Source organism: Chelonia mydas, chromosome 4 (genome assembly GCF_015237465.2).
Source record: "Chelonia mydas isolate rCheMyd1 chromosome 4, rCheMyd1.pri.v2, whole genome shotgun sequence".
Taxonomy (NCBI): domain Eukaryota; kingdom Metazoa; phylum Chordata; order Testudines; family Cheloniidae; genus Chelonia; species Chelonia mydas.
In genome coordinates, this window is record NC_057852.1 from 3,179,201 (window position 1) to 3,195,032 (window position 15,832).

Here is a 15,832-nt window from a genome sequence, read left to right on the forward strand (position 1 = left end):
GTGGATAGCTGGTAAGAACACGTGACATGCTTTGTGCACTGCCCGAAGTTCTGGTATATTTATGTGCATCCCGACCTATCGCATGATCCAGATGCCTTGTGTCATGTGATCTTCCATGTGAGTGCCCCAACCTGCTGTTAGAGGGCTTATTCCCTCACCCTCCTCCTTCTTGCACAAACAGAGAGCAACAATATCCCAAGTCCGAAGGTGCAAACAATTGGATGTTTATTGGGATGAACTTCCAGCAAGCTTAAATTCAAGTCCTTTTTTCCTTATTTTCGAATCCCAATTTACTTCCTGTTTGCCCTGTTTATATAGTAATACTCTTAGCTATACTTTAACCAATCATTCTACTGAAATTTACCTAACCAATCCTAACATGATTAGCTAACCAATTATATCCCACCACCTTAATTAGTTTTACACCCAGCAAAATTAATTATACAGCAGACCGAAACAATTAGAGAACCAGACAGATTAACAATAGAAAAGTGGGAGCCATAAAGATAAAACATATAGAATTGAGGGTTCATAGAACCATAGAATATCAGGGTTGGAAGGGACCTCAGGAGGTCATCTAGTCCAAGCCCCTGCTCAAAGCAGGACCAATCCCCAACTAAATCATCCCAGACAGGGCTTTGTCAAGCCTGACCTTAAAAACCTCCCTAGGTAACCCATTCCAGTGCTTCAACACCCTCCTAGTGAAAAAGTTTTTCCTAATATCCAACCTAAACCTCCCCCACTGCAACTTGAGACCATTACTCCTTGTTCTGTCAACCACTACTCTTTGTTCTGTGGTTTCATAACCACAACTATTGAGAAGTGATTTCTTGCCAGATAGGATGCTATCAAACTAAGTTTTTTTTTTAAAACCATTTTTATCTGGAGGTGATAGGCATTATCAGGACAGGATTGTATTCCTAACAGCCCAATAGCACCTTATTTCAGTGTTACTAGTTTGAAATGTAAGGATGTGACCATACGCTTCCCAGCTTATGGCTGTCTCTGCTGCTTAGCCAAAGGCCTTAGCTTAAGAACAGGGCCTTAGATTGTCACAATGAGAGAAGGCCTTTACATAAGAAAACAGTAATTTTAAGTCTTTCTTTTATGCCTCTATAACTAGCTAAATGATAAACGTATACCTAAATTCTTAAAGTATAGGACTTTACAGACAAGCCTGAATATTTATATCCTAACACCTGCGAGTGACATGTCCGTTATGACTGTCACGCTCAGCAAAGATAGGAGGAAGGGCATCTGGAGCAGACTTGAAGCGGGTCTCTCCACCACCAAAGTGAGGAGATGTCTTCCGGCAGGACAATGAGTATAGTGTCCATGAATTGGTGTATGAGAGAATAAATCCTTTGCAGTCACAGCTGTAGACAGCAAAGATGCAGCTAGGCAAATGGCATGACATATGTGTACGCTGCCATGTGCCCTAGGAGGGAAAGGCAGGTCCTGGCTGAAACCAAAGGGTTAGAGGTTACTATTCGGTCCAGTAGGCTTTGGAATCTGTCCTGTGGCAGATAACTTGTGAAGAAGCCACATCGATGCGAGCTCCTATGAATTCCAGGGACTGAATAAGGTGCAAAGTCGATTTTTCAACATTAATGCTCACTCCTAGGGAGGAGTAGAAGCTGAGATGTTGATACTTGAGCTTCCTCTCTGGACCGCGCTGCTAGCGGCCAGTCATCCAGACAGGGGAAGACAAGGACTCCCTGACACTGGAGATGAGCCGCTACCACAGAGAAAATCTTTGTGAAGACTCAAGGAGCAGAAGTAAGTCTGAATGGGAGAACCCTGTGTTCCAAGTGTCAAGGTCCTATTTTGAACCTCAGGAATGTCCCGTGGGTCAGGTGTACAACGATATGGAAGTAGGCGTCTTGCATATCAAGAGCCATAAACCACATACCTTTTTCTAGCAAGGGAATGATCGCTTGCGAATTCAGCAGTTGAGGAGCTGGAGATCCAAAATGGGTCTCCATCCTCCTTCTTCTTGGGTACCAGGAAGTAGTTGGAATAGAACCCTGTGTCCTGAAAGGATGCAGGGACTGGTTCCACTGCTAGTCTCTGCAGGAGGGAGTCCATCTCAAGGGTAAGATTTAGGGCTGTCAAGCGATTAACAAAATTAATCGTAATTAATTGCACTGTTAAACAATAATAGAATACCATTTATTTAAATATTTTGGGATGTTTTCTATATTTTCAAATATATTGATTTCAATTACAACGCAGAATACAAAGTGTACAGTGCTCATTTTATATTTATTTTTATTACAAGTATTTGCACTGTAAAAAACAAAAGAAATAGTATTTTTCAATTCACCTAATACAAGTACTGTAGTGTAATCTCTGTATCATGAAAGTTGAACTTACAAATGTAGAATTATGTACAAAAAACTCTCCCCCAAGGAGTTAAGTCACAAATTTAATTAATGCATATTTTTTTATCGATCGTCATCAGCGTAGAAGCATGTCCTCTGGAATGGTGACCGAAGCATGAAGGGGCATACAAATGTTTAGCATATCCGGCATGTAAATATCTTGCAATGCCAGCTACAAAAGTGCCATGCAAATGCCTGTTCTCACTTTCTGGTGACACTGTAAATAAGAGGGCAGCATTATCTCCTGTAAATGTAAACAAACTTGTTTGTCTTAGAGATTGGCTGAACAAGAAGTAGGACTGAGAGGACTTGTAGGCTCAGAAGTTTTACATTGTTTTGTTTTTGAGTGCAGTTATGTAAAAAAAAAAATTTGTAAGTTGCACTTTCACAATTAAAGAGATTGCACTACAGTCTTGTATAAAAATACAATTTCTTTTATCATTTTTACAGTGCAAATATTTGCAATCAAAAATAATATACACTTTGATTTCCATTACAACACAGAATACAATATATGTGAAAATGTAGAAAAACATCCAAAATATTTAATAAATTTCAATTGGTATTCTATTGTTTAACAGTATGATTAATCACAATTATTGTTTTAACTGCGATTAATTTTTTTGAGTTAATCGTGTGAGTTAACTGCGATTAATTGGCAGCCCTAGTAAGAATACTATCATGAGAGTGATCTCAGCAGAGAGGTCAGGAAGGGATATGGAGGAGATATCATAAACTCGAGGTGTAGCTACGTCAAATGATGTCCGCTTGTCCTTTGCTATAGTTCTCCATGCTGGTAGAAAGAGTTTGAGATGACGCCCAAAAGAGGTTCATGGTAGGAACATTGGTATACAGAGTGGTTGACAGCTCTCTAGCCGCACTCAGAAATACCATTTTCACGACAATTGAGTGTGTTGTGCAGGGGTCTGTGTTGCCCAAACAGGTGGATGGGTTCTGTGCACCTTACGGTGCTTCTGAGGAGGCTCAAAGGCTCATTGGTGATAGAAATGGGCTGTTCTACAGCATCGGCTTTGCAGTGGGCTATAAAATTTTTCTTTTTGGTTCCAAATGCCCACGGATTGTAAGGTGGCTCTAGAGACTTTTAGTGAATGTAAGTAATCATCAGTTTTCTGGTTCAAGAGGTCTGACTCGTCAAATGGAAGGTCCTTGTATTGTGTTTTGTACCTCTCTAGGGAAAGCTGAGGACTGTAACCAGGATTCCCTCTTCATGACACTTCCCATTGCTAACACACGTGAGGATATGTCCGCTGAATCAACTGCAGCTTGAAGTATGGATATGGTGACCAATATGCTTTCCTGTAAAATTGCCTGGAAATGATTATGATCCTGTTGGGGTAACTTGTCTGTAAATTCTTCCATCCGGCCAGAGTTTATAAAGTCATACTTGGCCATCAGTGCCAAGTAGTTAGAGATCCAGAACTGTAGTCCAGCAGAGAAGACCTTTGACTCATAAGGTTCAGTGCCTTACCCTCCCTGTCTGCCAGGGTGGAGCACTGGTGTTGTTTCGTACTCCGACACAGCCTGTATCACCAAGGAGTTAGGTGGAGGGTGTGAAAATATAAATTCTGCCCCCTTAGGGAGGACGTAGTATCTTCTCTCGGCCCATCTTTTCTCGGCCCCCTTCGGGGTCAGTGTGCATATGGCCAAGGTATGCCACGTGGTGCGGTCTGGTTAAAGAATGGCCTCATTGATTGGTAGAGCCACCGTTGCCAGTACCGATGTGTGCAGAATGTCTAGTAGCTGATGCTGACTGTCCTGCACCTCTTCTAGTAGGATCTCAAGAGCATTGGCTAGCCTCCGTAGGAGCTCTTGAAACCGTCAGTAGTCTGGTAGGGAGGAAGGTGTTGATGACATGGCAACATTTGGAGACGACAAAGGGAATCTCTCCAGATCCGCCAGTACCATAAGAATCGGGCTAATCGGTGCATCGTCTAACCCCATGTCCGAACGTTTAACCGGACTAAGGTTGTCGGGGCAAGATGGGGAACCCTCCCAAGTTGAACGGGACCGCTCTCCAGGTGAATACTGAGGCTATGAGCTCCACTATGACCAACCCAGTTGATCCTGCTGCTGTTGAGCCTGTGCTCAAAGAGCTGGGTACTACCTCTGTGGGTAAGACAAAGTGGGAAACTGTCACGGTGCCGTCGGAACCCTTCAGTAGTTGTGTTTCTGAAACAGGAGTGGCAGGCCATGCCAAACATTTGTATCCTCAGAATTGGAGACTTCCACAAATGGTGGTGCCAATGGAGCTGTCAGAATGGGGTGTGTCAGAGTACTGAGTAGCAGGTGACAGAAGTTTCATGCTTCGACCACCATTCCAGGGGACATGCTTCCATGCTGATGACTCTTGTTAAACAAATGTGTTAATTAAATTTGTGACTGAACTCCTTGGGGGACAATTATACGTCTCCTGCTTTTACCCACATTCTGCCATATATTTCGTGTTATGGCAGGCTCGGATGATGACCCATCATATATTGTTCGATTTAAGAATGCCTTCATTGCATATTTGACCAAACACGAAGAAGGTACCAGGATAAGATTTCTAAAGAGAGCTACAGCATTGGACCCAAGGGATAAGAATCTGAAGTGCTTTCCAAAAATCTGAGAGGGATGAGGTGTGGGACATGCCGTCAGAAGTCTTACAAGAGCAACACTCTGATTTGGAAACTACAGAACCCGAACCACCTAAAAAGAAAATCAATCTTCTCTTGGTGGCATCTGACTCAGATGATGGAAATGAACATGCATCAGTCTGCACTGCTTTGGATCGTTACTGAACAGAACCCGTCATCAGCATGGAAGCATGTCCTCTGGAATGGTGGTCGAAGCATGAAGGGTCGTACAAATATTTAGCATATCTGGCACATAAATACCTTGCAATGCCAGCTACAACAGTGCCATGCAAACACCTGTTCTCATTTTCAAGTGGCCTTGTAAATTAGAAGCAGGCAGCATTATCTCCTGTAAATGTGAACAAAGTTATTTGTCTTGGCGATTGGCTGAACAAGAAGTAGGACTGAGTGAATCCGTAGGCTGTAAAGTTTTACCCTGTTTTATTTTTGAGTGTAGTTATGTAAAAAAAAATTCTACATTTGTAAGTCGCACTTTCACGATAAAGAGCACTACAGTACTCGTATGAGGTGAATAGAAAAATACTACTTTTTTGTTTATCTTTTTACAGTGCAAATATTTGTAATAAAAAATATAAAGTGAGCACTGTACACTTTGTATTCTGTGTTGTAATTGAAATCAATATATTTGAAAATGTAGAAAACATCAACAAATATTTAAACAAACAGTATTCTATTATTGTTTAACAGTGAGATGAAAACTGCAATTAATTGCAATTATTTTTTAATCTCACGATTAAGCGCAATTAATTTTGTTAATCACTTGACAGCTCTAATGAAAAGCATTTTGGGGTCATAGTAGAGAAGCAATGCAAGATAAGCTTCCACTACAATACTGTGGCAAAGAGGACCAGTGTGATTCTTGGATGTATAAACAGTGAGTAGGAGTGAGGAAGTGATTTTACCTCTGTAGACGGAACTGGTGAGACTGATACTGGAAGACTGTGTTTAGTGCTGGTACCCACATTTTAAAAAGGATGCTGAAAATCTGAAGAGGGTGCAGAGATGAATCACAAATGATTCAAGGGCTGTAAAAAATGCCTTGGTGCGAGAGACGAACAGAGCTCAGTTGCTTAGCTTGTCAACAAGAAGATCCAGAGGAGACTTAACTACAGCGTAGAAGTATCTTCATGGGAAGAAAATACTGGGTACCAAAGGGCCTTTTAATCTACCGGGGGCAGGCATAACAAGAACCAGTGGCTATAAATTCACACCAGCCAAATTCAGATCAGAATTAAAGCACGCATTTTTAACAGAGAGAGTGATTGGAACAGACTACCAAGGAAAGTGGTGGATTCTCTATCTCTTGAAGTCTTTAGATCAAGATTGGATGGCTTTCTGGAAGATATGCTTTAGTCAAACCCAAGTGATAGGCAGTGGCGGATTAGCCCCCTGGGGGCCTGGCCAACTGTGGGGCGGGGTCAGGGAAAAATCCCCCGCAAGGCAGCAGAAGCCTGGAGCTCCGGCCACCAGGCCGGCAGGGTGGGAGAAACCGCAGGCCCCAATTCCATGCCCTGGCAGCAGCTCTGGGTGGGTGGGGGAATCCCCCCCAACACCCACAGCCCTGGCAGAAGCCGTGGGATGGGGGAAGCTCCCCCTTCCTTCCAGCGGCCCCAGCCCGACCCAATCCCCATCAGAAGCTGTGGGATGGGGGAAGCCCCTCCCCACCCACAGGCCCCATCCCCATCAGAAGCCACAGGACAGGGAAAGCCCTAACCAGCGGCAACCTTGTCCCCAGCAGAAGCCGTGGGAAGCCTCCCCTCCCCCAAGCAGAAGAAGCGACACAGGGGAAGCCCCCTCCCCCGCCCCCTCCTCCCTCAGCAGAACGCTGCTTTTGGCAGAAGCCCGGGGGGGGGGGGTGTGGGGGAGGAGGCAAGGGGGGAGAAGCTCCAGTGCCCTGACCCTGGTCACCCAGACCCCCGCTGCGGCCAGGGACTGGAGGAGCTCTCATTCCTTGTTGCGCCCCAGGGCCATGGTGCAGGGACAGAGCTTCTCCGGTCTCGTGGGCGCAGAGGGGAGGGAGGGGGAGAAAGGAGGGAAAGGGGTTGCAGGGCTGCAGTGGAGGGGGAGAATGTGGGGACCTTGGGTGGAACAGGGGTGGGCCTTGGGGAAGGGGCAGAGAGAGGTGGGGCTGCAGGTGGAAGGGGCAGAATGGGGGCAGGGCCTCAGGCGGAAGGGGCCTTGCTCTGGCCCAGGGCCCCAGGAAACTTTAATCTGCCTCTGGTTATAGGGATTACTACAGGGGTAACTAAGTGAAATTCCCTGGCCTGTGTTGTGCAGGAGGTCAGACAAGATCTAACGGTCCATTCTGGCCTTAAACGCTATGAATAAAGGCAATTTCATGAAGGAGAACATGTATAGATCTCTACAAGTTTAGAAGTGAGAAATGGACACCTCTATATCCTGTTGTTTTGCATTTCCCATTACTAACAAGGAACTGGGTTGAAAGGTGAGTCAGTTTATATTAATAATTATTTCACGGTTGAAATACATACAAGTCAGTCTCTCCCTTAGCTCAGGTGTTGGAGCCATATCGACAGCACTCTTGCCATGGCAGTTGACCAGTGTTGGATCTGCACCATGACTAAGCAACAAAGAGCAGACTTCTACACGATTCTTGGAAGCAGCTTCATGTAAGGGGGTAAACTGCCAGAGATCCATAGCATTAACACAGGCTCCATGCTAGGAGTGGGAAAGAAATTTTTATGTTAGTAATAAGAGATAACCATGACAAAGATCACAAGGTTTTCATTTTTATAACTTTAACACTCATTAAATTATTTTCAAATGAAATGAAAAATAATTGATTTATCTTCATCTACCGAAATCTGAACTTTGCAATGAACTTAATTTTTATTGAGACACCTTTGTTTCAAAAAAATTCCAGTTAACTAAATTCTAATGCTTGTCTGCAGAGATTATGCGGAAAAAACACATACTTAATTCAGTGGTACAGGTGTATGTCTAAAGCCCCAAAGCCCCATACAACTGAAATAACGTATTACAGGCGTGAAAATCAGGATTTTTTTTTTTTAAAAAACAGAAATAAGGCTACAGTCTTAACTATTGTATGATGTAACTATCTCTCTCCATAATTTTGCAATATTGCAATGCTTATGTTTTCTTCCATTTCTCCACTTACCTTAAGTAACAATTCTGTGACTTCGTAATGTCCATATGAACATGCATTATGAAGAGGTACAAGTCCGCTAGATTAAATAAAACAAAACAAAATTACATATCTAGGAAGCATTTTCAAAGACTTTTGAAGTATTTTCAGGCTGTAAAATTAGCAGATTTCAAAATCAAATGGAATCTTAACCAAATACATTTACATTTATTTCCAGAATAATGCGCTGGTTAAGAATAGCATAAAAAACATTTTTGAGTAATGTAACATACGTGTTTAATCTACCATACATTAATGTTAAGAAATAGCACTCACTGCATTCATAATTACACCTCTACCCTGATATAACGCGACCCGATATAACACGAATTTGGATATAATGCGGAAAGCAGCGCTCTGGGGGGCGGGGCTTTGCACTCCGGGGGATCAGCGCGTCAGGCTCTGACATGCTGCTCTGAGCGGCATGTTAAGGGTGCCGGGCTGGGGCCGAGGGGTTGGATAAGGGGCAGAGGGTCTCGGGGGGCGGTCAGGGGACAGAGAGCAGCGGGGGGGGGGGGGGTAGAATGGTTCGGAGGTTCTGGGGGCAGGGCGGTCTGGGGATGGGGGCGTTGGATAGGGCGTGGGAGTCCCGGGGGGCCTGTCGGGGGCGGGGATGAGGATAGGGGTCAGGGCAGTTAGGGGACAGGGAGCAGGGGGATTGGGTAGAGGGTGGGGTCCTGGGGGTGATTAGGGACGGGGTGGGGTCTCTGGAGGGGGCGGTCAGGAGACAAGGAGCAGGGGGGCTTAGATAGGGGGTGGGGTCTTGGGAGGGGTGGTTAGGGGAGGAGGGTCTCTGGAGGGGGTAGTCAGGGGACGAGGAGCGGGGGGGGGGGGTTTGGATGGGTCGGGCATTCTGAGGGGTCAGTCAGGGGGCAGGACGTGACTATTAATAACAGAAATACTCGAAGCCAAAGCAAGTTCGTTATAGCTGCTCTGGGGAGGGGGCTGGAAGTGCCCCCACAACCCTAGCCCACACCCCAGCCCTCTGCCCTGACCCCTACACCCCCCCACACACCCCAGCCCTGATCCCTGCAACCCCCCACACACACTACCGGCCCTCTGCCCTGACTCCTGCACCCCCCCCACATACCCAGCCCCCCCACACCCCATGCCCTGACTCTTGCACCCCCCACATTCCCACCCCCACCCTGAGCACCAAACGGGAGCTCCTGCACCACCCCCCACATTCCCACCTGCACCCCTCGCACCAAATGGAAGCTGCCCAGGTAGGCACTCCACATCCAAACCTCCTGCCTCAACCCTGACCCTCTCCCGCATTCTAGCTCCTGGCCAAACCCTGCACCGCAACCCCCAGCCTGCTCCTTCACCCCCAGCCCTGTCCGAAGTGCACTCCCACCCTCAGCTCAGTGCAGAGAGAGAGGAAGAGAATGGGCTAGAGCCAGGGAGAAGGTAGGTACCCACTCCATGTGGGCAGGGCCGGAATCCCAGACCGGCAGTGGGCTGGGCGGAGCTGGCAGCCGGGACCCTGGCTGGCAGGAGCCGGTGGACGGAACCCCAGGCTGGCAGCGGGCTGAGCGACTCAGCCCACTGCCGGTCTGGGGTCCCGGCCACCAGCCCCTCTCAGCCCGCTGGCGGTCTGGGGTTCTGGCTGCTGGCCCCTTGCCCACCAGGGTCCCGGCCGCCGGCCCCGCTCAGCCCACTGCCAGTCTGGGGTTCTGGCTGCCCACCCCTTGCCAGCTGGGGTCCCGGCTGCAGGCCCCCATCAGCCTGCTGCTGGCCTAGGTGAACAGAACCCCAGGCTGACAATGGGCTGAGCGGGCCGGGGGCGTAAGATCAGCATTTTAATGTAATTTTAAATGACGCTTCTTAAACATTTTGAAAACCTTGTTTACTTTACATACGACAATAGTTTAGTTATATAATATACAGACTTAGAGAGAGAGACCCTCTAAAAAAAAGTTAAAATGTATGACTGGCACGCGAAACCCTTACATTAAAGTGAATAAATGAAGACTCGGCACACCGCTTCTGAAAGGTTGCTGACCCCTGTTTTATACTATTGGCCTTCACAACACTCCTGGAAACGAGTTCTAAAGATTGACTGTGTGTTGTGTGAAGCAGTACTTCCGTCTGTTTGTTTTAAATCTGCTGTCTATTAACTTCATTGAGTGACTCGTAATTCTTGTGTTGCATGAAGGTGTAAGTTAACATTTCCCTATTCATTTTCTCCACCCCATTAGTGTTATTACAGACCCCTATCATAGGACTCAGCCATCTTTTCTAAGATGAAGAAGCCCCAGTCTTCTTAATCTCTCCTTATACAGAAGCTTTTCCATACCCGCAATCATTTTTGTTGCCCTTCGCCGTACTTTTTCCAACTCTACTATATCTTATTTGAGAAGGCGTAACCAGAACTGCATGCAGTATTCAAGGTGTGGGCGAACCATGGATTTATATAGAGACAATATTATGTTTTCTTTTCTTATTTTCTTTCCCTTTCCCAATGGTTCCTAACATTTTGTTAGCCTTTTTGACTGATGGTGCACATTGGACAGATGTTTTCAGAGAACTATCCAGAATGACTCCAAGATATCTTTCTTCAGTGGTAACAGCTAATTTAGATCCCACCATATTGTATATATAGTCGGGATTTTGTTTTCTACTGTGCATTACTTTGCACTTATCAACACTGAATTTCATCTGCCATTTTCTTGCCCACTCACCCAGTTTTTCTGAGATCCCTTTGTAACTCTTTGCAGTCAGCTTTGGACTTAACCACCTGAGTAATCTATGAAATATGTTAATTCACCTTAGAAAAGACTGCTCTGCTGTCTTCTCTTCCTATGATGTTTACTGCTGGTAATAGCTGTGAAACTAGGTGCTTGTTTATCTCATCAGTTGTGCACGTGCAAATCTCATGGAGCTGACATGCATATACCTGACAAGATAATCAGGTCACAGAAAAGTGTAACTGAATATGCCTTGTCTGTCACACCTTGCATTCATTTTTTATTGCCAAAATAATACCAGAAGTCCATCAACACTCAAAATTGTGCACAGAATTTCCAATAACACAGCGGACCCATAAAGAACCAAGCAATATAGATTTCAAAATGCACTTATTTAATGAAGGAATAATCCATAAAATAGAAGATCTACATAACTAAGGAGCACACCATCCCACTTCAATCCTCACTTGGGCTTTTACAAAAGATTATTTACCACAAAAACAAATTTTGATTCTGGAAACAACTGTGCCCCAATTCTCATCTCCAATTTTAGATTAACTCATTTTCAGATACAGACTGAATTACAACATACAACTGAACAATGATAAAAATAATTCTTAAAATGTAACTAACTAGTGAAACCAGAGAATGAATTAAAAACCAATATACATACCCCTTGTCCTTTGCATGAACATCAGCACCATGCTGAAGCAAAAGCTGGACTATTCGAACTCTGTTATAGCCTGCTGCTAGATGCAAAGGAGTGGACTGCAAAGAGAAACAACAGAAAGTAAGACGGAGGCAGAGTACATAGGCGGTTTGTAATTTATGCAGCCCACAAAATGAGAGGAGCAGCCAAAGTTAATGAACGTCAAAACCGATGCATAAAAAAGGATGAGAGTCGTTTAATAAAAGGCAAAGGGTTCGAAACAGAGGAACCAAGTCACCAATCTTATTTTCAAAATGCTGAACACCCTGCAGCTTAGGGTTGCCAACTGTCTAATCACACAAACCCAAACACCCTTGCCCTGCCCCCTGCCCTACCCCATCTCCGAGGCACCACCCCACTCACTTCATCCCCGTTGCATCTGTCGCTTGCTCTCCCCCACCCTCACTCACTTGCACCAGGCTGGGACAGGGGGTTGAGGTGTGGGCTGGGGCCGAGGGGTTTGGAGTTTAGTAGGGGGCTCCAGGCTGAGCCTGGGGCAGGAGGTTAGGGTGCAGGAGGGGTGAGGGATGTGGGATACAGCTGGGTGGCACTTACCTCGGGGGGCTCCTGGTTGTTGGCGCAGTGGGGCTAAGGCAGTCTCTCTGCCTACCCTGGCCCCATGCCACTCCCAGAAGTGGCCTGCGTGCTGCCCCCGCCCTGACTCCGCAGCGTCCATTGGTCGCAGTTCCCAGCCAATGGGAGCTGCGGAGTTCTCCTGCCCCCCCACCCTGGGGCCGCAAGGGAGCAGGGATGTGCTGGCCGCTTCCAGAAGCGGCGTGGGGCCAGGACAGGCAAGGAGCCTGCCTTAGCCTCACTGCACCGCCAGACTTTTAGCAGCCTAAAATCTCCCGGATTGGCTTCTGTAGCCTCCGGGAGATAGAGCCAGATTCCAGGAGACTCCCGGAGAAACCGGGAGGGTTGGCAACCCTATGCAGCTCCCACTGACTTCAGCACTTTTGAAAGTCTGGTAACTTATTTAGGAAGTTTCGCATAAACTCAGAAGCCTAACTTTAAGATCCTATCTTTGGACATCTTGGCTATAGTTCTTAAATTTAAAAAAATTAAGTTACAGGGAGTCAAATTTCTGCCACCAGGTCTGCATGCGTGACTCTGGGAATCCATGAGAAAAGATTTTGGGAGACTACAACTTCTCCCATATTTTTAAAGAGAGAGATAGCAGTCAACTTTATGGCAACCAAAGGGAAATTAAAGCATCTACTTCCCTCTTCAAGTAGCTGCTCCTTGGGTTAGTAATGAAAGTGTTATGAGAGATGCTAGTATAATTTGGTAACTATAAAGCTCTTCATTGTACTTCAGGTTTTTTAAAAATTCTGTCTTGTAGCTCTGATTCCAAAACATCTCAATCCTGACTGTCCTGCTGCCAGTGCAAACCCAGCATCACCAAAATTGATCTCTTCTCCCACCTCCCTTAACTCTTCCCCCCTCACTCCTTTTTTTTGAATTGTTCATAATGTCACTATCCCCAAAATCCCCAAACACCAGCATATACCCCCACCCCCAATCCACCCTATTACTACTTCCTCTACAGCTCTAAAAATCTAACCTTACTTCAAATCATCGTGTCAACACTCTTCTCTGCACCTTGAGTCAGTTCTCATGGAAGGCCTCAGCCCATACAAATGCTGCTACCAAAAGACACCTTCCCCTCATGTCTCTCATCCTTGCTTTAAAGGCTCTAAAAATATTCTGCTTACATTTCTGATCTTCTCTCTTTCCACTCATTGCCTTCACTCAGTATAAACCAGACACTTGGCTACTCCCTTTGTTCCTCACACAGCTATATCTTCTTCCGTGATGCACGTTAAGTTTGGCATAGTTTCAAACTTTGTTTCCATTTGATCATATTTCCGTCACTCAAATTACTCCTTAAAGGAGGATTCTTCTGAACAGTTTAGGATGATCCACCATACAAGTTATTTTCACTAATTACAAGTGATTCACTGAAAAAAAATCCAATCCCAACTGACAAAATAGTGCATAATTCAGGATCTTCTGCCCATAAGCAAATACATATTCCTCTGGAATATCTACTCCTTGTTCTCTCTCCCCATCTTCCCCTCACCAAGCATGATCTCTTGTCATTTGTGCATCCCTATTTAGACTGTAAATGGCTAAAAAGAGGAATTGGTGTCTTGTATGCACCTATCAATCATAGAAATGTAGGACTGGAAGAGACCTCAATAGGTCATCTATAGTCCAGTCCCTTGCACTGAGGCAAGACTAAGTATTATCTTCTATACCATCCCTGGGACATGGTGCTGGCCGCTTCCGGGAGCGGCACGGGGCCCAAGGTGCCACGGGGGTAGCAATCCTGCGGGCTGTAGTTTGCCCACCCGTTCTAAAAAACCTCCAATGACAGAGACTCCACAACCTCCCTGAGCAATTTATTCCAGTGCTTAGCTATCCTTATAATTAGGAAGTTTTTCCTAATGTCCAACCTAAACCTCCCTTGCTGCAAATTTAAGTACATTATTTCTTGTCCTGTCCTCAAGGGTTAAGGAGAATCATTTATCATCCTCCTCTTTACAACAACCTTTTACATCCGCTCAGTCCTCTCTTCTCCAGACTAAACTCCAATTATTTTTTCAATCTTTCATTGTAGGTCACTGTTTTCTAGACCTTTAATAATATTTTTGGCTCTCCTCTGGCCTTTCTCCAGTTTGTCCACATCTTTCCCAAAGTGTGGTACCCAGAACTGGACACAACTACTTCGGTTGAGGGCTTACCAATGTGGAGTAGAGCAGAAGAATTACTTCTCATATCTTGTTTACAACACTCCTGCTAATACATCCCAGAATGATGTTCACTCCTTTTTGCAACAGTATTACATTGATGACTCATATTTAGTTTGTGATCAACTATAACCCCCCAGATCCTTTTCTGCAGTACTCCTTCCTAAGCAGTTGTTTCCCATTTTGTATTTGTGCAATTAATTAGCCCTTCAGAAGCGTTGTGCTTTGCGTTCATACTTTTGTCTGCAAACTTTGTAAGTGTACTTTCTATGCCATTATCCAAATCATTTATAAAGAAACTATCAGATCCAGGACAGATCCCTGCTGGACTTCATTCAGTGTCTCTTTCCAGCTTAATTGCAAACCATTGATAACTAGTCTCTTGAGTATGGTTTTCCAACTATAAAGTTGTGATCCCACTTTATAGTACGTTCGTCAGGGTTATATTTCTCTAATTTGTTTATGAGAAGGTCATGTGAGACAGTATCAAAAGCCTTGGTCTTCCTCTTGCTTCTAATGTATTTGTAAAATGTTTTCTTGTTGCCCTTTATGCCCCTAGCTAGTTTAATCTTGTTTTTTGCCTTGGCCTGTCTAATTTTGTCCCTACATGCTTCTGTTTATTTTATATTCACTCTTTGGGAAGTAATTTGACCTAGTTTCCACTTTTTGTATGACCCTTTTTTGAGTTTCAGGTCATTGAAGATCTCTGTTTAAGCCAGGGGAGTCTCTTACCACACTTCCTATCTTTCCTATGCATTGATATACTTTGCTCTTGAGCCCTTACTAACGTCTCTTTAAAAAACTGCCAACTCGCCTGAACTCTTTTTCTCCCTCAGACTTGCTTCCCATAGGTTCTTATGTATCAATTCTCTGAGTTTGCTAAAGTCTGCCTTCTTGAAATCCATTATCTTTATTCTGCTCTTTTCCCTCCTACCATTCCTTAGAATCATGAACTCCGTCATTTCATAATCACTTTCACCCAAGCTGCCTTCCACCTTCAAATTCTCAACTAGTTTCCCTCTATTTGTCAAAATCAAATCTAGAATAGCCTCTCCCCTACTCACTTTCTCCATCTTCTGTTATTTAAAAAAAATGTTGTTTCCAATGTATTCCAAGAACTTGTTGGATAATCTGTGCCCTGCTGTATTATTTTCCCAACAGATGTTTGGGTAGTTGAAGTCCCCCACCACTGCCAAGTTCTGTGTTACAGATGATTCAACAGGTCTGCTTCCTGCATCTATCTTAACATCACTGCAAAGATCTTTGGTTGTAACAGATGTACTAAGAGGTTGTCCAGATTTTTATTGTTGGGGTAGCTGTGGGATTTTTATTGGGTGGGAGTGTGGGGGGGGGGGGGGGGGGAGAATAAGGTGTCCTTCACACCCACAACAGTATGGAGAAAATGAACAAAACAAAAACAATACACAGCATAGGATAGCAACACCACCAGCCTCCCTACATAGCCTGAGGACC

General features: G+C 45.0%; 1 protein-coding gene across 2 annotated transcripts in view; it reads right to left on the bottom strand.

The window, feature by feature from the left end:
• TNKS (tankyrase) overlaps positions 1-15,832 on the bottom strand; it is a 275,303-nt gene that overhangs the window by 83,135 nt on the left and 176,336 nt on the right. For both annotated transcript variants that reach the window (XM_037896522.2, XM_007065877.4), the window contains 3 exons: positions 11,571-11,665; positions 8,181-8,247; positions 7,534-7,720 (listed from right to left, as the gene is read on the bottom strand). In XM_037896522.2, coding sequence (XP_037752450.1) covers positions 7,534-7,720; positions 8,181-8,247; positions 11,571-11,665 — 349 coding nt within the window. The remainder of the gene's footprint in view (positions 1-7,533; positions 7,721-8,180; positions 8,248-11,570; positions 11,666-15,832) is intronic.